Source organism: Vigna radiata, chromosome 1 (assembly GCF_000741045.1).
Source record: "Vigna radiata var. radiata cultivar VC1973A chromosome 1, Vradiata_ver6, whole genome shotgun sequence".
NCBI classification, from domain to species: domain Eukaryota; kingdom Viridiplantae; phylum Streptophyta; class Magnoliopsida; order Fabales; family Fabaceae; genus Vigna; species Vigna radiata.
The window spans coordinates 10622319-10643627 of NC_028351.1; the positions used below are offsets into that span (position 1 = coordinate 10622319).

Below are 21309 nucleotides of genomic sequence, written 5' to 3' on the forward strand. Positions count from 1 at the left end.
TATGGTAAAAAAATTGTGTAAAAGTGAATTTTAAATATTTTTAAAGTTGAAGTTGTAAGAATATAACATGATTTTAGCGTAAAGCATTTTAAATTAAAATCACGTTATCTTAAGATATTTCTACTATTGAACAAAAATTGTATGACATGATTCCAATTTAAAATAAATTGAATTATAGTCGTGTTATATTAACACAGCTTTAACTTAAAATGTTATGTAATAAAATCAAATAACATTCAAATGATTTATTTTTTTAATAAAATTATGTCACATCAACTATATATAACTTATCCAAATTTGTAATTTTTTCAAATATAGTGATTTGAATTATTTTTCAAAAAAAAATTGTATGAAGATGAAGATTTTTGTCTTTATTTTCTTTTCAAACATAAACAACTTAGAAGTTTTTTTTTTTTAATGTTTGCTTTAGTGTCTTACATATTCTGTCTTCTTTTCTTTTCAAGTTCCTCGTCAAGGAAAAATAAATATTTAAAAAAAAAATCTCATTCAAATCTTAATGTAACGTAGAATATACAGCACTTATTGTTAAGATCACAATAATATTTTATCATTAAATTATATTTTTTATGATCATCAGAAATATTTTTTTATTATACTATTATATTCAAGAATCATTCTGTATTTTTTTACGTATTTAAATACTAAATTGATAATTTCTCCAAAAATCAATCGACCATTTTTACTGATGCTCGAAGAAAAATTTATTTAACATAAGTTTGATCATGACTATGTTTGAAATTATAATGTAAGAGATGAAGTATAACAGATAGTTAACATCAATATGTAAAAAAATAAATACATATAGAAAGTGAAAAGATATTGAATTTTGACCATGTAAAATGTAACAAAAGTCAACATGTAGGTACAATCTGTTTCGTGACCTAACAATAGTACAATGTACAATAAAATCAATAAATATTTAGATAGGCATGATCCACCTATATATAGAAATTGTTAATGTAATATTTTATTATTTTATTTCTTTTTGCATGCATTCCTTAATTTACTATTATTCAAAAAGTCTAAACAATAAAATATTATTTTTAAAAGGTAAATTCATGAAAAATGTATCTTAGGATTTATTTTATAAGTTAAAAAAATTAAAACTAATATAAGAAACAAATTCATGATTACACATTGAATTATAAAATAATTTTACATTTATGACCAATTACAACAAAATATCATGACAGAAACTCAATTCAAATTTAAGCGATTGAACTTTTCTCATACGAATAACATGAATTAAAACTAATTAACTGGAACCGATTTCCAAGAATCAAACAATAAATAAAAGATCGAACCTGAAAATTTTCATATTAATTATACATATTTTATAAACTGAAATATTATATATTTTTAGCATAAAACTACAAGTACCAAATTAAAGTGTATATAAGAAAAAAAAATTAATTTATATAGTTTCATAATTTTTTGAACAAAAATTTAGCATATTTGATATCATCTTGTTCATGCAATGGCGTGAGATGATGTGTAAAATTCAAAATTGGTAATCTTGGTTCATTCAATCTTAGGCGCCATATATATAATAAAACCAAAACTAACAACCCAAACACCGTTTCTTCAACTATTTTTCTTTCTTCTCTTCTCTTTCTTTCCGCCATTTCCTTCTCTCACCAACCAAATCTTCGCCATTTTCTTCTTCCTCATTCCCCCATCAATTATTGGGCTCTCGCACTCAATCAATGCAACAACACTAACAACCAAACAAAACTTCCAAACTCTAATTTATTTGCCTTCAATTCCTAACTTTCTCTCTCGTTTCCGGGAAAATCGACCTTCCCAGGAACGAGAGAGGAGGTGACGGGATTACAGGCCAAAAATATCATTTTTCAATACCAATTTCTCCTTCATTTGGAAATCGCTGTTTCGTAGCTTCCGTTGGCCATCGCGTGTTCCGAGTCAGACCAGGGAGACCCACGTCGGGGAATCGTCGAAAGTTCAAAACTTGCTTCAGAATCTGAATTGGGTATGAACTTAGTGCGCGTGAATTGATCACAGCTCATAAGGCTCTGGGGAGAGAAAACAGAGAGAGAGAGAGAGAGAGAAAGAGAGAGAGAAAGGTGTCATGGATGAAGAGTTCGAGAAGATCGAGGTTGAATACGCGCCTCTTTGCGAGGGACAGGAGATTGACATTGAATACGAGTTCGACGCGCCTCAGTTCTTCGCTTTCACGCGTCAAGAGACGGCTTGGGACGCTTCCGAAGCAGAGCAGTGGTTTGAATACGCCACGAGTTACCCACCTTCACGTAAGACGTTCATGAAAATCAGACAACGGTGTTATGTTTTGTCGTGTTTGGCTAAATGGGTTGAGTTTGTTTTTTCTTCTGTCCGAAGTTGACGAACCATTGGATGAGTTTAATTCTCGTCTTAATCTTCAAGCTGTAACTTACTATGCATGGCGATATATGTGATTGATCGTTGCATTAAGATTGAATGTTTCTCAAAATGAAAAAAAAAAGGGTTTTGATTGTTTTTCTCTTTGCTTTGGATGTGTTGTGTGTAGCGTTTCTCTTGAAGGCGAGGTCGGGAAACTCTGATAGTATCACGGAGAAAGAACAAGTTTCAGATGATGAAGATAATAGCACAGGTAATGTTTCGTATGTTCTGCATTGGTGTTAAATTGATGGCACAATGTTCAGATGCTTACTGGTTTTGTGCCTTGTGATTCAGGGATTCAATGTTGCTCAAAATGGGTTATCTTAAGATTTTGCATTTGGAATATATGAATTTGTTTTACAGTCTTTAACATCTTTTCAGATATCAGACCTTCTTGTTGATGTTTTCTCTTTTTTTGTTAAAATGGTACAATGAGATTGTTCAGTTTGCCAAATTTAGCTGCATGTATGAAATTTGGGAAGAAATTGTTTAGTTCTGCAAGCTGATTACATGTTTATTTTTTTAACAAGACACGTCAAGTGGTAAGACAAAGCCTCTCAGCAAGTCAAGTTCATCTAAAGGAAAAGGTTTCTCTTTTATGAAACCAACAGCAAGTCATTTAGCCAAGCAGAAGAACGTTTCAGAAGTTCGGAGCCCTGAGTCCATCAGGTCAGTTATTTCTCACCTTTTGATTTTCATATTGTGTTCAATCACAATTTCTTTAGTTAAACTTCTTCCATGTCATCCTCTGGCATTTTATCATGTCAATGTGAATAATATAACAAGACATTTTTTTATTATGTTGTTTTATCCATTTCTTATTACTTTCCTTTGTTGTCTCAGCAGGTTTCAGAGACAGAATTCTTCTTCCACAGATTGCGCATTAACCAAAAGGCAAAAGCTCGAAGCTGGTTACTTGCGCAAGGTATGATATAGTTTATATAATACACTTTCTTTCTCAAGTTTTTGAGTCTTTACTTAAGCTTAATACAATATTCTAGTACTTACAATTAATGCATCTCTTTCTCTCTCATTTCTCACAATACCTTAATACCTTAATGTCATTTTGCAATCTACTTTTTTATTTTCAACTGAGAAAACTGAGCATTTGTCTTCTTTTATCTTTTGCAGAGGAGTCTATGTTCTAATATTAGATTGCATTCTTTCTGTAAATTAAACATTAGGGATATACAATGTTTTTAATCTGGATTAGTTTCCATGAAAAACTGATGTTTAGCAAATATATGCTTTGCATTTTTCTAAAATGATGTTTGCGTTTAATATTGCTTCAGTTGTTTGATTTCTTGTTATTCATGACAGGCTGCCCGTTTGAAGCATCAAATTCGCTTTACACATAAGACTAAGAAGGTAATGAAACATCTTTTTTTGGACTATGATCCATCAAATTCACTCTCTCTGTTTCTACACACTCCACAGAACGATTAAGAACAATATAACCCCTTTTGGATTATGATGCAGGTTGATCAGCCTGCTGCGAATTCAGCATCTAAATCAAATGTCACCATTGCTAAAGAACCAAATTTGGTGACAGCCCTTAGGGCACACAGACACACGTATATCATTTACTTCTCAAGTTATATTGAACATCGTGGTTTTGTTACATTATAGGAATAAACCATATCCAGCATGATGAATTGTTGTGTTGTGCATTTTCATAGGTCTAAAAGCAGTGCTGAATCAGGTGGAACTACACAATCAAGTTCTCAGGAGTCTAAAGCAAGACCCTTGAATAAAAAAGTAAGTGCTTTTTTTCAGTTTGTACTTTGGGAAGAAAGTAATTACCACTCAATCATACTGCATGTAAATGCATACTTTTGATAATGTAATAATGAACTTTTTGGATGTTGCAGATTTTGGAGGGTCCTGCACAAACATTGTCTAAGACCAAAACATCACGACCAACTCAATGTCAAGTAATTAATTGTATCTTTTCATGTGTTGTGTTTAGTGTTGTGAAAACGAGTCAATTCAACTTGGTTTATTTATTAACGAGTCATAAAAATTCGAACCCGACTCGGTCTATCATGGACTCTGACTCTCTTAATTACAATTTTTTTAAAATAAAAAAATTATAAATTTTTGTAATTCAAATCTAAACAGATTCCATTCTCAAAATGATATTAAACTCAAGACAATTTAAAATAATAATAATAAAAAATACAATACAATAATGGTATTTTTTAAGATTTTATAAGATAATAAATTAATAAAAGTAAAATTAGGTGGATTAGTGAGTTAACCTACACCTGCCGGATTTAAATGAGCTGAATTGAAAATTGATCTACATAAAAAAAAATATTTTTTTCCAACCTAATTTGATCCGAATCCATGGTGGATCAGATTAGCCTGCAGGTTGTAACCTATTTTGATATGTTGTGTTGTGCATCAAACTCCAGTGAAATGTACTAATTATGTTTTTTGAGTTTTGTTTTTCAGGAGTTCCATTTAAGAACATCGGAGAGGGCAATGCAAAACACATATAATAATGTTAGTTACCTAAATTTGCTTTAGTTGTTGATGTTATTGTTGTGTATTAAGAATTGTTTGCTTCCGTTTCTGTTTAGTTGAAGTGAAATTATTTAGTTTTGTATTTTCAAGCTGTCATATTCTCCTTACTGATAAGATCTTTTTTTAAATACGTTTTATCCTCTGGGTTGAAATTAAATTGCGAATTAAAAAATTAGTGTACTTCACATTTTATTCAATGAACTTCTTATAATTTTAAATAAATTTTATTTATTAAAAAAAATTATTAGAAAATATGTTATTAGTGCTCTGTTAATTCTCATAAAAGCAATTTTTTTTATATGATTTTCATTTTAGGTGCGAAGTAGTCTGAAATGCAATTCTATCTCAAATACCGAATCGAGGAATCTCATAAGGTATGAATATATAACACTGTATGGAGACAGTTTTTTTTTTAATGTTTTTTTTTATAATCTCTATTTTTCTTTTAAAACTGAAAGAAAAATATTTATTAACGACATGTTTTTCGTGATTTGCTTTATTTTTCAAAAGTATTATGATTTTTAGTTAATAACTTTTTACTGATTCTTGTAGTAAATTCACGAGGGTTTTTATTTTACTTTAAGTAGACTTCATTATATTATATTACTTTTAAATAGTTGTTATATTTTATAAATTTTGCTTCACAATTTGTAAATATTTACACTTTTTTATAATTTTTTATTTTCCCTTTAAAACTTAAAGTGGTTGTGTCGTTCTTAAGGCTCAATAGTATTTTATTATTAAGATTTAGGGTTTTATATAAGGCCCAAATTTTTAATTTGAAGATTTTTATTATTTTATATCAAAATGCTTTTAATATAAGTTTCATATAAAATATTAGTATGTATTGAAGAAACTCTAATACTCTGTTATTTATTAATCATTATTTTATAAATAATTAGAAGAAAGTTAATAAAAAATTTCATTAAAAATCACATAGAAATATACTGATAAATATTTAGAACGTCTTAATAAGTATTTTTATTTTTGATGTTAGTTAATAAAATAATATGTGATACATAGTCAAAATTGATCCAAATTCGTAAGGCTCATTTCATGTTTAAATTGGATTGAATTAAAAATTATAAATTTTAATTTATCTCACTTAAATTGAATATGTGATGAGTAAAATATGTTTATTAATCTACTTATAAATTCTAAATATTAAATTATATTATAAAATAAAAATTTTAAATGTTTTTTATCTTAAAAGATGTATTTGGATTATTTGAAGTTTAACTTTATTTGAGACTATATTTAGAGTGAATTTTATTTAAATTTATGGAAGATAAGAAAGTATTTAAATTTTTTGAAATAATTAATAAAGAAAACAGGTTGAGTTGACTCAATAAATAAACAGCCTATGATGGATTAGAATCTGGATTTAGTAACCTATTTTGCTAGTTCTATGTGATATATAATTATTTTTGTTTTAATGGGATAAATAATGAATGATTCCATTAATGTATCTTTTGAATGTATATAATAAGGATAATGATATTTTAACAATTCTTTTTAATAACTTTTTGACAATAGGACACGTGTCACTATTTTATTAGTCTATTTTAATTTATTCTAAAAAATATTTAAAACTGGATCAATCACAAACTGTCATTGTAAGTTGCCAAAATATTGTCAACAAAATTGTTAAATATACTTTTTCCCTATAATAAGCAATTTTGTTACAATGTTCTCACAGGACAAACTCTGGCACTGTTGGTTCAGTGCAGGAGAAACGTAGAAGCAGTAACAAACTTCGAGGTAGCTCAGATGTTAAGGTAAGCAAATTCTCCATAGAATAAACACATTAATTAAAAATAATTAATCTTATTTTATTTTATTTACAAATGATTGTATTTTAAAAATTGTATACTAAAATAGGATGAAATTAATTAAGATTTTTATATTTGAGACATGGAAGAGTATTATTCTTAACCGATGTTTGTGGTGCTTGCTGAAGCAGCTCTCAAGTAAAAGTGAAAGAGGTGTCTTCCGAAATATCAAAGTATATCCATTGGTAATTCGTTTTGCTCGTGTGTTTCTTTTCTGAGTTTACCATGTTTTTGTATTGTAATTCAATTTTTCATTCATAGGAGCCAAACGACCAGGATTCTACAAATGAACCACCCACTGAATTGTTCAGCAAGGTACTAAAACTGCTTCATTTTCTTATGATGTCTTCTAAGGTTCATATTTTCTGCATAATTCAATGCTTATAATGATTCATGTTTGCATGCATAACACAGATATTAGTTTTTAATCTTGGGGCCTAAACAATTTGCAGCTCACGCTGGCTTCTGAGATGGAACAAACTGCAAAATCATCATCAAGGAAGCAGACAATGTCTAAGGTTTATCTCTCTTAGCATTCAACTGAGATTGTTTGTGAGTATAGCATCCTTACTAAAGCATGGATATTTCTATTTATTATTCTATTGAAGGGCTCGAAGGAGAATAGACATGGATCCTTTCAAGATAACGAGGTATGTTAACGTTCATTCATGTTTCACACTTGACAGCATAAAAATTCTATACGCAGAGAACGTGTTTGAGAAAAGACCTTTTTCAGAACATGATGTGTAAATAATCTATTTTTCACAATTAAACTGTTGGAGATTTTACTCATATGCAAGTCTTGTTTTTTACTTGACATTTAACATCTAGAGAATGAAAGTGGTGAAAGAGGGAATGCAGAGATCATGTGGGAAGCAGTATCAACGTGTAAATGAAATGGGGTCCCTCATCTCAAAGCAAACCTGTATGCTGGCAAGTAGAAACAATTCCAAATATAATCTGCTTTTTTGAGGTCGTTTATGTTTATAATGATGGCATCATTCTGAGAAGTTAGAAGTACTAAAGTTGCACCAACTTGTTGTTTTTGACTCAGGAAATATGATTCTAATAGAAAATATAGTGGTGGTGTTGGTTAGTGTAGAAAAGTTGGTTAAAATTCCAGAAAATGCTACTCTGAATGACAGGAAGTTCAGCAGTAAGAAACACTGAAAACCAACCAAAGGGGCATTCTTTGCTGATATGTGGAAACAAAGGATTCTGGCTAAAACAGATTGGTTAGGAAGTTACAAGATAAAACCTAATGCACTTATGTATGTATTGTACGACATAGCATTAGACTTTGAAGATTCTTCAAAGACACAAATGAAATGTGGTACAGTTGAGGCGTAAAAATAGTATAATACCATACTTGTAAATTGCTACTTGTTTCCACTACAGTTTACCTGGTTTTTGTAAGTTTAAAGCATTTGAGATTTTTTCAGATTCATTTTCTTTGACAAGCTTCAACCAGTAGCCCCTTTGGCTCACCCTTTCAGTGCCAGCATTCTGCACTTGCATACTTACTAACTCTCAATAATCATCTGTTATTTTTACAGAAATTCCAATATTTTAAATTATAATAGTACTGTTATGCCGCTCTATATTGTTATGTTTAACATTTATCCAAAATTAAAATAAAACTTGGAATAATATGAAAACACCTAACTTGTTTGGTTATTGACTTCCCCTCTCGTATGTAAAACTGTCAAGTTTTTCTATCTTTCCAATATAAAGCTTAGTTTAAGTCAATTAATTATCAGATAATACAGATTGAATTGTATTCAATACTTGGAGTTCTTTTTTTTTTAAATAAAATTGCAGATTTTGGATTAAAAAGTAAAATTAAATATGAAAAGTGAAATTCCAGAAAACTAGAAGAGATCAAAATTCAATTGATTTATAATTTGAATTCTAATTTGGGAAACGTAAACTGATATCACAAATATCAGAAGTGAAATTGAAAAAGAGAAAAATAATTATATGTAGAAAAAAATAATCAAAACACAACATAGATAGAAGAAAAAAGAGAGGAAGAAAACGAAGACATTGAAAATTGTGCAGTTGATTTTTATATGTAGTTTTAACCAAAATTAAGTTTTACATAGGCTTTGAGACCTAATTTTACAAATTCAAGAGAAATTATGGACCTAATCTTAGCTCTAATGAGACCTAAAAGTCTAATTAAAAATGTGTAAGCTAAAACAAACAAAACCAACTAAAATCAAATCCATAGGGTTCTCCCAACAATTTTTTTAACAAATTTGTTTCAATTTTTAAAAGTAATAAAAAATACAAGAAGTCCAAATCCAACAAATCATAAATCTATCTATTTTGACACCCTAAAAGTATAACATCTAATGTAATTGAAATAAAATAAAAATAATGTTACAAAAAAAATTATAACCACAATATCGGTAAACATAAGATGAACTAAAAATACAAAATTAAAACAATTATTATTAATAAACTCAATTTATTATATGTAGAAAAAATGAACTAAAGACTACAATTAAGACAAAAGTTATATAATAAAGCTACAAATATGTATATAAATATATTTTATCAGTAAAATATGAATTTTAATCCATTAACAGTTAAAAGTTGATAGTTACCAATATAAAATGTATCTCTACATGAAGGATTCAAAGTTGCCCTACTGGTAAATAAAGTAACAGTTGAAGTTGATGATGATATAAGCAAGTCCTTGAACAACTTTAAAAACAACCTTTTTGTTATATATTTATCTTATATTTTTTAATAAACATTTGTTAATTCATACACAAACTAATTTCAACTTACAAAAAGTATTTCCTACCTTTTTTTTTTACCTGATTTCTTTTACTTGTATGAAGCTTGATGCGTGGAATTATGTCAAGAGTGGATATGTTTAATACTTGTATTTATGGTTTGAAGTTTTTGAAAGAGTCAATTATACCCAACACATTCACATAAAGATCTACATTTTACCTTATCATTCTAAAGTTTTCTTGCACATACATAAGAATATATTTATACTACTACTTGGCATGCTTACTGTTGTTGGAATTCAATTCACATAAACTGTCCGAAGGAAAGGACTACCACCCTACAGACTAATACTTGTACAAAATACAGTGAAAATTCTCTTTCCTATTAAATGTTGAAGACTTGATAATCTCAAAAACTATAACAATCCAATGGTTTTAGGGGAAATTATCAAATAATTTCCAAAATGATTGGAGTTCTTTCACCACCCACTTCACCACAACCTTTGGCCTTTTGCCTATAAGCTGTTATTTGATACAACATTCTCAAAGCGAACAAACCATTGATCATTAGAGCATTTCTGAGATTGTAACCTTTCCATCTGTGGGGGATGGATGTTGTTTCCCTTTTGAATCACAAATTGTGCATAATCAATGGCCTTTGAAGGAGGGGCAAAGATGTTGCTGGGAGGTGCTGGGAGTAGTGATGCCAAAACCCTGGCAACCTCATGCATAGTTGGCCTCTCAGAAGGGTTTCCTTTTGTGCAAAGAAGAGCAAGCTGAAAGGTCTTCTTAACATGGGTCAGATCCATGCAGGTAATAGACACCTCAGGATCCACAGTCTCCATTATAGTGTTGTTATCTGCCTTAGATAATATCTGCAAGCCATGTATGAGTTCTTTTGCATACACAAATGTGTTTGGTAAGACAAAGTCATTAGAAAAAAAATGCAGAAAACACTTACCAAGTGATGCAAGTTGGAATCGTTGTCCACTGCTTTCTTCCCTGTGAGTAGCTCAAGTAGAACAATACCAAAGCTATACACGTCAGATTTTTCATTCAACCTAGAACTCCTGGCATACTCAGGGTCAATATAGCCTATTGTCCCAACCACAGATGTTGATGCATGTGTTCTTGTAGTTGACAAACATTTGGCAATGCCAAAATCAGAGAGACGTGCTTCAAAGTTCTCATCTATCAGGATATTTGAGGACTTAACATCCCTGTGAATAATTCTAGGATTGCAGTCATGATGGAGGTAAGCAAGTCCTTCAGAAGCTCCCACAGCAATCCTCAAGCGTGCTTCCCAATCATGTTTTACCTTTTTCAAGGGACCTGTTAGAAAAGAAAGTTAAGTCATAAGAACAATTTTAAGCCACCTTCATACCGATTTATCTTAAAAATTAGGTTCAATTGTAAGTAAAAATACCATGTAGAAGATCCCACAGAGAGCCATTCTCCATATAGTCATAGAAGAGAAGATTTCCATTAGGAGTTAGAGCATAACCATGCAAAGTGACAAGATTCCTGTGTCTGATGCTGCCAATAGTTTCAAGTTCTGTCTCGAACTCCCTTGAGTTGTGTTGATGCCGATTGTATAGTCGTTTAATTGCAATTGGCCGAGAATTCTTCAAAACACACTTGTACACGGTACCTGAGGCACCATATCCTACAATATACTTCTCACTGAGATTCTCAGTAACTCTCATGATATCATCAAAGGTGTGGATGGCCAAGCCCATATGAAGAATTACAAGTTTGGGTGGCCCTGAAGAAAAGGAAGAAAAAGCAAAAAACAAATGAGAATTTCGCTCACATAACAATACTAAACAGTATCATGTTGAACATACCTTGTTCAGTTCCCCTAGGTCCTTTAATCAATTCCATGGATTGGCTTGATCTGTATAGAGCAACAGTTACCATAGCCAATAATATGATGGTACCAACTATGAGACAAACAACTGCAGCCCTTGAGAAAACCACTGAACAAAGAAGTACACAATAAGGTCCATTATTAACATTGTAGTCAGATACATTTTATCCCTCACAAACCAATCCTATATGTATATACATATAATTGTAACTATCAAGTCATCTCAGATGGATGTCACACACCTCTGGATTTTGGTATGTAAGGATCACATATGGATCCTAACCAATTTCCGCATAACAATGGATTTCCAATGAAGCTGCAACATATCACATTACAAGTCATTGATAAATGAATTAAGAAACCAAGAAAATCCTACAGTTTCACTCAATACCTGTCAGCTGAAAACCGGGAGAAGTTCTTCATTAGAGGAATGACCCCGGATAAGTTATTATATGAGACATTCCTAAGAAATGAAATAAAGCATTTAGACCAACCACTCAGACACAAATCTGAAGAAAATAATCAGAAAGGAGGCATTGGCTAGCTGCTAGAAATACACACAGGAAGTTAAGACTTAAGCAATTTGTAAGCTGGTCTGGAATCTTCCCACGCAAATCATTGTTGTTTAAAATCCTATTAGAATTGCAGTGAAACGAATAGTACGTTATTTAGAATATGAGTAGTTTCAAAAAATCAACTAGGAAATACATCATTGCTTAACATACAGAGACACAAGATTCTGCAGCTGACCAATTTCTGGAGGCATACTACCGAACAGATGATTGAATGAGATATCGCTGGAGTAAAAAACAACTTATTAAACCATAGCAACAAATAATATAATGGGACTCATGTGAATTTTAACCTTTACAAAGTATAACAAAACTCACATAATTTGTATGCTTCTAAGATTCCCAAATTCAGCAGGCAAGGGACCCTGAAGACTATTATGGCTTAAGTTCCTAAATACAATGTGGAAATATCACTGCTACATTAACAAGAGAAACTCAAAGTATAGGGTAGATCAAATTGTTTAGAAGCAGCATTTGTCTTACAAAGTTAGAAGATGCTCAAGATAACCAACAGACCCCGGAACATGCCCTGAAAAATTATTGCTAGATAGATCTCTAAAAGACACAAAACAAAAGAATCAGCATATATAGCAATTTTGTTAGGTTAGATATAGTTTCATGGAACTTACAACGTATCAAGATTTATTATGTGGCCTAATTCAACAGGTATACTCCCATTGAAATTGTTTGCCGAAAGGTTTCTGGCAATCCAACAAAACTTTCTCATCATATTAATAAATTGAGAAGTAATCCACTAAAAAAGAATGAAAGAAGTCTAAACACAGTAAGATGAAACATACAAGTAAGTCAAGCTCTGGAGGCTGCTAAAGCTCAAAGGAATTGAACCACTTAAATGATTTCCATGCACATTACTGCAAAAGTAAACAAATGATTAGAAAATATTCCAAGCTAAGGTAATGAAAAAATAAAGAATGTTCAAAAGCATTCTACCAAATTTGAAACTAGAACTTATAATTCTTACAACTTATTCAAGGCCGTACAGGAGCTAATGTTAAGTGGAATAGATCCCTCAAGATGATTATTGGCAAGATTCCTGGATGACATTAACTGATAAAAATTAACTCACCACACCAAATTGAGAAATGCAATGACAATAAGGCAGAAAGATCTAAACTCACAATTCAAACAAGTGCTCGAGCTTCCCAAGTTCATCCGGAATTTGGCCAACTATTTTATTGTCATTCAATTGCCTGTAAAAACAAATCTTCTTTTAACTTCATGAAAAAAGCAGGACATAATGAAGACAATAAATTGGAGATCAACTCACAGGTAGCTTAGTCTTGACATATTGCCAAGTTCTGGAGGTATTGGTCCAGTGATCATGTTTCCATGAAGGTACCTAAATTAGAGAAAAATAAACTGAGACAAATCATTACTAATAGAAGTTATTACTCTCTGTGATTATACTTACAGCTTGCCAGTAAAAGACAGATTGCCTAGTATGGGAGGAATGGGTCCTATGAGCTCATTCTCACTCAAATCCCTGCCGCAATGTGATAGTACAGATTATACACCATTCATCAGTGAACCAAAATTATTTTCAGAAACGTAAAATCAAACAACATATGTTCAGTATTAGTATACTTACAAAATGGCAAGGGCTTGCATTAAACCAATGACTTCCGGAATCTTTCCAGTTAGTCTATTTCCTTGAAGTGACCTGGGAAGACAAGTCACAACGATTCATACATTATATAAAATTCAAGGATGCAAGATGACAAAAACAAATCTACAAGCAGGTGATAGAAGATATTGAGAACATAATCTGATATCCCAACAAAACAATAGTAACAAGTTCACTGCCATGTACTTACAAAGTAGCTACTTGAAGAAATCCGATATTATAGGGAATCTCCCCAGATATCTGGTTATATGACAGATCCCTGAAATTCATTCAAAGAGGTTAACTCAGAATTTGGACAAAAACCAACTATAATGCAGCAATTAAAAGCACCATAGAAGTAACATACAGGATTTCAAAATTTGTGCAGTTTCCAATGCTGTCAGGTATGGTGCCAGTCAAATTATTGCCTCTCACATCACTGAGAAGTCAGGTAAAACAGAACAAAGTCAATAAACCAAAGATTAAAAGGATGTTTGGAAGGCAAGAAAAGAAAAAGAGAAACCTCATTGAAAGTGTTCGAATACTCACAAATACCACAAACCAGTTAATTGACAGATATCAGGGGACAGAGTTCCACTCAACATGTTCCCTCGCAACCCACTATCTCATGGTTTTATATACGAACAGTACAAAACCATGTAAGCTTCTGACCATTACTTATAAAAATACAGTTGCATAGTATAAGATGTAACAAGAAATATGTAATAGCTGAAAATATAAAGAAAGACTAAAGAAGAACTCACAGGTATTGCAGGACTTCATTCCAGTAGAGTAGCCTTGGAATCTCACCAGTGAGTCTATTTCGTGCAAGATCGCTGAAAACATAACCATACAATTGTTAGAACATTGTGAAAAGCTCCAGTCATGCAGTTACAGCATCGTAACATAGCGACTTGTTAACTATCACAAGATTCACATTAGATCAGACATTTGATTTCTATACGGCAAAGATGACAAAGTGGGAACTTACAGAGTCTTCAAGTTAGGAATTTGGGTTAAAGTTGAAGGGATAGGACCAGTCAACTGATTACTCTTTAAATTCCTGCATTCACGAACTCAACTCACGACTTGTAGTAGAATGAAAGCCAATGTAAAACATTGAATACAAATTCTAATTTCAATCTTACAGAAACACAAGCTGCTTCAGTTTTGATATGGAGAAAGGTATATCACCATATAACAGATTATCAGACAAATCCCTTCCAATTAAAATGAAGGAAATAAATGTGATCAGCATTTGCATCATGGAAAATTTCAACAATGTGAAAAAACAGAAACAAGACCATAACATGGTTCATACAGATGAATAAGTGCAGCACAGTTCCCAATTTCATCTGGAATTTGACCAGTGAGTTTATTCCCCTGCAGGTCTCTGTCAATGCCAGAAGTGCATGATTCAAGTTAAATGTAAAAAAAAAAGGATGTCATCAAATCAACCAAAATATATGATATTTACATCGATTGCAAGTTTCTTAAGTCACCAATGGCCGGTGATATCTCCCCACCAAGGTTCAAGCTTGACAAGTTTCTTTAGAAACAAGAAGAAGCATTGTAAGTTGATCAATCTTAGAAAATGTAGCTAATCAGAGAGATTAATGCAACTGAAAAGTTCAGAGATAGAAGACTAACAGAGAGAGAACAGTAAGGCTGACATTGTCACACAAGACTCCGCTCCAGGAGCAGAAGTCGTCACTATGCAAATCATCCCAATCATGCAGAACATCTGCTACATTGCTGAATGAAGCCTTAATCTTCATCAATGCTTGTCCTACATACATTTTCACGTGCATGAAAATCCAAGCACAACAAAACCTTATGGATGTAAAATGAATCAGTTATATTACTTGAACACTAAAATAATTGAAACACTGTATGACTCTATATGCAACTATCTTCATCTCTCTCTTGCTTTCTATCTTCTTTATGTACATGTATCTCAAAAATACATAAAATCAAAAGGGACACCTTTTTGTTGCCCCAGGTTGATCTTCAAAAGACATTTTCCACAATCAATATAAAGTGACTTACAATTCATTCTTAAGTAATTTCCAACATAATATTATGTCAAATCTTACCATGTATAAATTGTAATTAGAACATAGCTTAGAAACATTAATTAAAAACAGGAACAAATAAAAAAAGTAGGTTCAAAACCTGCTTATATTCTTCGCCATATATGGGCCCACTTAGAAATTTAAACTAATGAAAATAAGACAAATAAAGATATAGACACTACAGTCAAAAAGTTAAAGAATACATGTAGTCTACCCGTATCTAAACAGATGACAAAAAAAAGTGAGAGAGATAAAAGGGACTGGTAAATTCAATGATTATCCTTTACAGATTCAGGTTTGGGTAACTAATTATGAGGACTCGAATTTTTTTAGGTTAAGTTACCGTTGAAGCTACATAACAAGATAACAAGGGCAGAAATTAGTATTTAATATATACTAACATAAAAGTACAGTACTTAACAATGAAAAATTAAATGCATAATTGAACACTTATCATTCTTGTTTAGCTGTTACTTGATCGTGTATTAACTTTTTCATATTTTTTCACTAATGGGATAAAAAAAACTTGCCTTTTGCTCAAAAGGCATGAAAGAAAATGCATTTGTTTCTTCAATTCCAAGAGCACTTGGAGGTTAATAGATAAACTCAAAAGGCACTGAGTTTATTTTTCAAAACAAACAAAATCCACAAATCAAAGCAAAATATACGCCTCAAAGCTTTCAACCTCAAACAAAGTTATGCTAAGTCGCCAAAAAAATCACCAGACACCTATGAAACAGAAGCCATAAGTAAAGCACAGTAAACATGAACAGTGGGGAAAAAAACACCAAAATTCTCATTAACCACCAAATCACAAAAAATAAAAATAAACACTATTTTACAATTTAAAACTGTTGCTCCTTTGTCTATTTTCTCCAAAAAAAGAAGAAACATTTAAAACAAGGTTTAGTTATAGTTTTGTCTTATACTTATACAATATCCACATTAAAACCGACAAATGAAATTATCAGAAGACCATCACTAAAAATAAAATTTGAACCAAACCCCACCGAAAACAAGCTAGCTCACTCACTAGTCACTCTGCAATCATTTCAGTCCTCAAGGAAACACCAAGAAAACACCAAGCTTACAGTTTTTAACCGTCCAACATAAACCAAACATGATCCTCGTACACACCCACATGCACGGACGCAAGAAAAACTTGTTTTCTCTCTAGGCCATGCAAAAGAAACAAATGAACGAAAAGGGAGTGAGAGTGCACACAAACCTTCACCACTGAGAGGAGACGCAAAGTGAGAGAGAAGAAGCAGCAGGAGCTCCATTGCCAGGAGAAGCAACAGAGAGTGGTTTCTGAACTCGGGAAGAAAAGACAAGACACCTTTCATTGGAAAAGAAGTGAGAGAAGGAAAAAAGAGAGAGGAAGATGGAAGAGAGTGAGTAACAAACTATGATGAAGAATGAGATAAGGGCATGGGTTTTGAGAGAAGAAGTCACAGAAAAGAAAAGGAGAGTGGTAGAGTAGAGTGCAGGCGTTTGGCGTGAAGTGAAGGGAAAAACATAAATGGATTTTATGAAGAGAGAGACAATGAAGAAACATAAATGGTAGCCGTCATTCTAGTCTATCGGACTCTACACACAAAACAATACCATTGCCATTGCCAATGCCAATGTAGTACTTCTGCTAAATCATACCATAACACTGTTTCACGCGCTTCTCTTCCACCTTCTCAAACTTCCTCTGTTGCATTCTATTTCCATTTTCAAAGGATAAATCACCATTTTTGGTTTTTTTGCTTTTTCAAAGAATCTACATACAAGTGGCTATTAAAAAACCAACCTTTCTAGTTAAATTTTACATATAGGTTATAAGTAAGATATGCTGTTTAAAAACTATTTTCTTTTATAAAAAAAGTCATATAAAAAACCGAAACTTTTTTTTTATATATTTCATTAGCCATATTCAATTCAAATATAAGAATATAAAAACTCCACACTGAGCTCTATATGTTCTTAAGAAGATTATTTTCTTTTTTTGATTTTTCTAAACATATTTTGAGTACTTCTTATCCTCATTAAAAATGAGTTTTAATTTTTTTTGAATGGATTCAAATTAACAAAATTTACCATTCACTTATTATACTGTGTGAGCATTTACAGAATTTATATACAAAATTATAAGAAACTTTATTTTACATTTTTTTTATGAAAAAAATAGAAAAAATCACTAATAATGTGGGTATGTAAACAAAAGTATTGAGTTGGGGTTTATGAATTTAACTATATGTTTACTTTTTTATAACTTTTTATAATAAATTAGTATGCAATTAAATTAAGCAAACTTTATGAGAGAAAAATATATGAAAATTTAAATCATTGTCAAAGAATTATATTTTATGCCTCATAAATAAGAGGATGAGATATTAATTGATAAATGAATATAAGTCATTGTGGATTATTAGTGAACATAAAAGTACTAACTCAAATCAGAATTTATAATGTTACTATACAAAAGTTTTATAAATAATTAAATAAAATGATGGTAGCGTAATAGGAAAAAACAAAACCAAAATGATTTGGTTATAATTAACAGTAAAAGGTTTAACTATACTTCAATGATGGGATTTGGATAAAGGTTTTGGCCTTTTTCTCTTTAAGATTTTTTGTTTTCTTTTATCAATAAGAGAAATATTAGTAATTTTTTAACACAATTTAAACATGTTTTATTGTAGGTACTATTATATAAAGTTAATAACTGCATTATTAGTCATAAAGATGTTTAATAATTAAAAGTTTGATTACATTATAAAAGATAGAGAAAGTTGGTGGCGCGTGCCACAGTTCTGACACAAGTATAGAGGAGTGATAGAGATAAGAATTTATAACTATAGAAGAAACATTTATTAATATATTTACAAGTTTGGATTAACAAAAACAGTTCATGTTTAATAACTTTTTGTTACTACAATCATTTTTTTTAAATTTTATCTCAATATTTTTAATTTTTTATTTAGATAGTGTTATTACATTGATTGACAGAAAAATCTAATCTTTTAAGTATGAATAAGGTCGAATTTTAATATAAAAACATAATACAAATATCATCTTATAAATAATTAGTTTAAAATTAAACTAAACATAAATATTTTTTTATACAAAACTAAAATTTTTTAAAATATATAATGATATTTATTTGAATTATTAAAAATTTAAGTGTTAATCTAAGTTTCAAATTAAATTGAAATGAAAAAATAAAATACTATATAATATAAAAATTTATTAACACATTATTTTTAAAGTTTTAGATAAAGAAAAGTGTCCCAAGTTCATACGTCGTTTTGTGATTGTGTACTTCCCATGAATCTCATAATTTAAATTTGTATTTAGAAACCAAGTTAAAGATATTTCTTATTTAATATTATTATGAAGTTAAAAATAGTTATTTATTAAAAAAATATTAAACCAACCATATAAATCAGTATATGCATACATAAAAATAATTTAAAATAAATTTGGGCATACAATTTGGTTAAGTTAGATGAACAAATAAAATAATGTTAAATAATAAAAATTTTCAGATTTAGATAATAGATTGCAATTTGACCTAACTCAGAAATAACCATTTAATATCAATAAATTTATATATATTTTTATATTTTACTTTTAGTATGATATTTTTATTAAACTTTAATAGCAAATTATGCAGAATATATATTATTAAAAAAACAGTAAAAATCCATCACCGAAATTATTTATTGAAAGTAATTAAGAATCTTTGAGTTGTATCTAATTAACCTGATAAATTAAAAATAAAAGTTATTTAGATATATATAAATATTAATTTGAAAAGAATGTTTGAAAATAGGCAACAAGAGGTTGAAGAAATGCAGCTTTAAAAAGTTGAACAATAAATAGGGTTTGTGTCGTATAAAGCTGAGAGTATTATGTGCAGTCCTTTTCAGTCTTCAATTATAAACTCTATGATCCAGAATTAGGACTTTTTTTGTTTTCTTTTTTTGTACTTCTTTCTTCCTTTCTTTCTCTTTCTTCCATTTCTTCTCTTTTTGTTTTCTTCCATCTCTTCAATTAAACAACCAAAGAATAACTCTATTAATCATCAGATCAAAATCACTCCAAAACTTATAAAATTATTTCACAAGATCTTTAAAAAAAATAATGATATTTTAACAACTCTTTTTTTTAAAATTTTTTGACAATAAAATATGTGTCACTATTTTATTGATTTGTTTGAATTTATTTTAAAAAAATATTTAAAAAAAATTAATTACAAACTGCCACGTATGCGTTGTTAAAAAGTTGTCAAAAAAAATTGTTAAAAAAACTTTTTCCCTTTCAAAATACCAAAAATCTATATTTTAAAAATTGTTGATCTCTCTGTATTATTCTGTTCAACCCTGAATTTATCTTTCATTTCATATTAAATAGAATAAAAGAGTTAACTACAACATGAAAGAATTTATTTTAGAATTCATTGTTTTAAGCTTTTTTTATTCATTAAAAGTAACAACAATTTTTTATGAGATGTAATTTTTCTTTAAAGAAAACACATTAATTAATGATATCTTATTTATTGTGGTGAGTAATTTAAATTATTGTGATAAAAAACAACATTATATATAAAAAAAAGTCATAATTTTATTAATTTAGTATCTTATATTGAGAGTAACCTTAATTTATAGTATGAATTCTTCTTATACAAACAATTTCTTTCTCAAAAAAATATGAAAAAGAAATTCATCAATTTAACTATTTATTTATACTAGAGTTATTCTTTTTAAGAAAAATGAGTTTAGATTTTATTAAAAATAAATTTTAAATTAATTTTATTTTTAGTTGATGTGTAATTTTCAACCTTCTCACATTAAAATATATTTTGTACATAAAATTAGATATTAGTCCATGTGAGACTTTCAAAATATATATATATATATATATATATATATATATATTATATGTGAAATAGATTCTAACTTATAATTCTAATACAATATTAAAAGAAAAAAACTTTAATTTTAACTTAATTTCACGAAACAAACATTTATATTTGTATATATTTTAAATTAGTCTTTTATATATATATATATATATATATATATATATATTAAATTGTATCTCTCATTGATACAAAAATTAGATTTTATAGATCAAAAACTTGTTTTTAGAAAAGATTTACTTTACAAAGAAATTGGAACTCACTTTTTTCAGTGAGTGAATCCGAAACAAGGTTATTATTTGAAATTATAATATTTGGAGTTAAAAACTCGTTTTTGAAAAAAATGAATTTTTTATTTTGACATGGTTTTGTTACATTTTGAAAGGAACTAGAAAGTGTGATTTCATTGAAGTAGCAAGTTTTTCCAAAGTTTATTATGGCAGATTAGATCACGTGAATATGTTACCAGAGACACGAGGTTAATAATAAATAAATACGACAGCTGCAATAACTATTTTATTTTCTCTTTCTTCAAATGTGTTTGATAAAGGAAAGTAAGTAAAAAATATAAATAATTTAGTGAATGAAAATTATCTAGTTTGGAGAAAAAAAAAAGTACATATTTATATAAAAACATCATTTCCTGCTTTAATTTATTTAAACATCTCCTAGTTTAAAACAAATAAATGGTTCATATAACTGATTTTGTTAGGTTATCATATTTCTT

General features: G+C 29.6%; 2 protein-coding genes across 9 annotated transcripts; one reads left to right on the plus strand and one right to left on the minus strand.

Annotated features, from left to right (window-relative positions):
* The first annotated feature begins 1487 nt into the window (after positions 1-1487).
* On the plus strand, positions 1488-8223 carry LOC106765147 (protein TPX2). Of its 8 annotated transcripts, XM_014649678.2 has the most exons (17): positions 1488-2291; positions 2549-2632; positions 2952-3090; positions 3265-3346; positions 3742-3789; positions 3901-3995; positions 4101-4179; positions 4293-4355; positions 4879-4929; positions 5266-5324; positions 6650-6728; positions 6911-6967; positions 7044-7097; positions 7235-7300; positions 7391-7432; positions 7614-7715; positions 7837-8223. In XM_014649678.2, exons 1-17 carry the CDS (start codon positions 2111-2113, stop codon positions 7843-7845), a joined length of 1290 nt encoding a protein of 429 aa, XP_014505164.1. In that variant the 5' UTR covers positions 1488-2110; the 3' UTR covers positions 7846-8223. The 8 variants fall into 8 exon arrangements, 6 of the variants coding, with proteins under 6 accessions (XP_014505164.1, XP_014505146.1, XP_014505155.1 ...); XM_014649660.2 differs by having other exon boundaries at positions 7614-8223; XM_014649669.2 differs by having other exon boundaries at positions 6911-6955; positions 7614-8223.
* A 1553-nt stretch (positions 8224-9776) lies between these two features.
* On the minus strand, positions 9777-17426 carry LOC106775363 (LRR receptor-like serine/threonine-protein kinase ERL1). Its single transcript, XM_014662481.2, has 27 exons — positions 16899-17426; positions 15246-15384; positions 15073-15144; positions 14917-14988; positions 14744-14815; positions 14587-14658; positions 14360-14431; positions 14145-14216; positions 13963-14034; positions 13807-13875; positions 13581-13652; positions 13404-13475; positions 13260-13331; positions 13111-13182; positions 12954-13025; positions 12772-12843; positions 12601-12672; positions 12455-12526; positions 12290-12361; positions 12125-12196; positions 11961-12032; positions 11791-11862; positions 11642-11715; positions 11377-11508; positions 10956-11294; positions 10491-10861; positions 9777-10404 (listed from the first exon to the last, which is right to left on the minus strand). The coding sequence occupies exons 1-27, from the start codon at positions 17014-17016 to the stop codon at positions 10045-10047; spliced, it is 2970 nt and encodes a 989-aa protein (XP_014517967.1). The 5' UTR covers positions 17017-17426; the 3' UTR covers positions 9777-10044.
* Positions 17427-21309: the final 3883 nt, after the last annotated feature.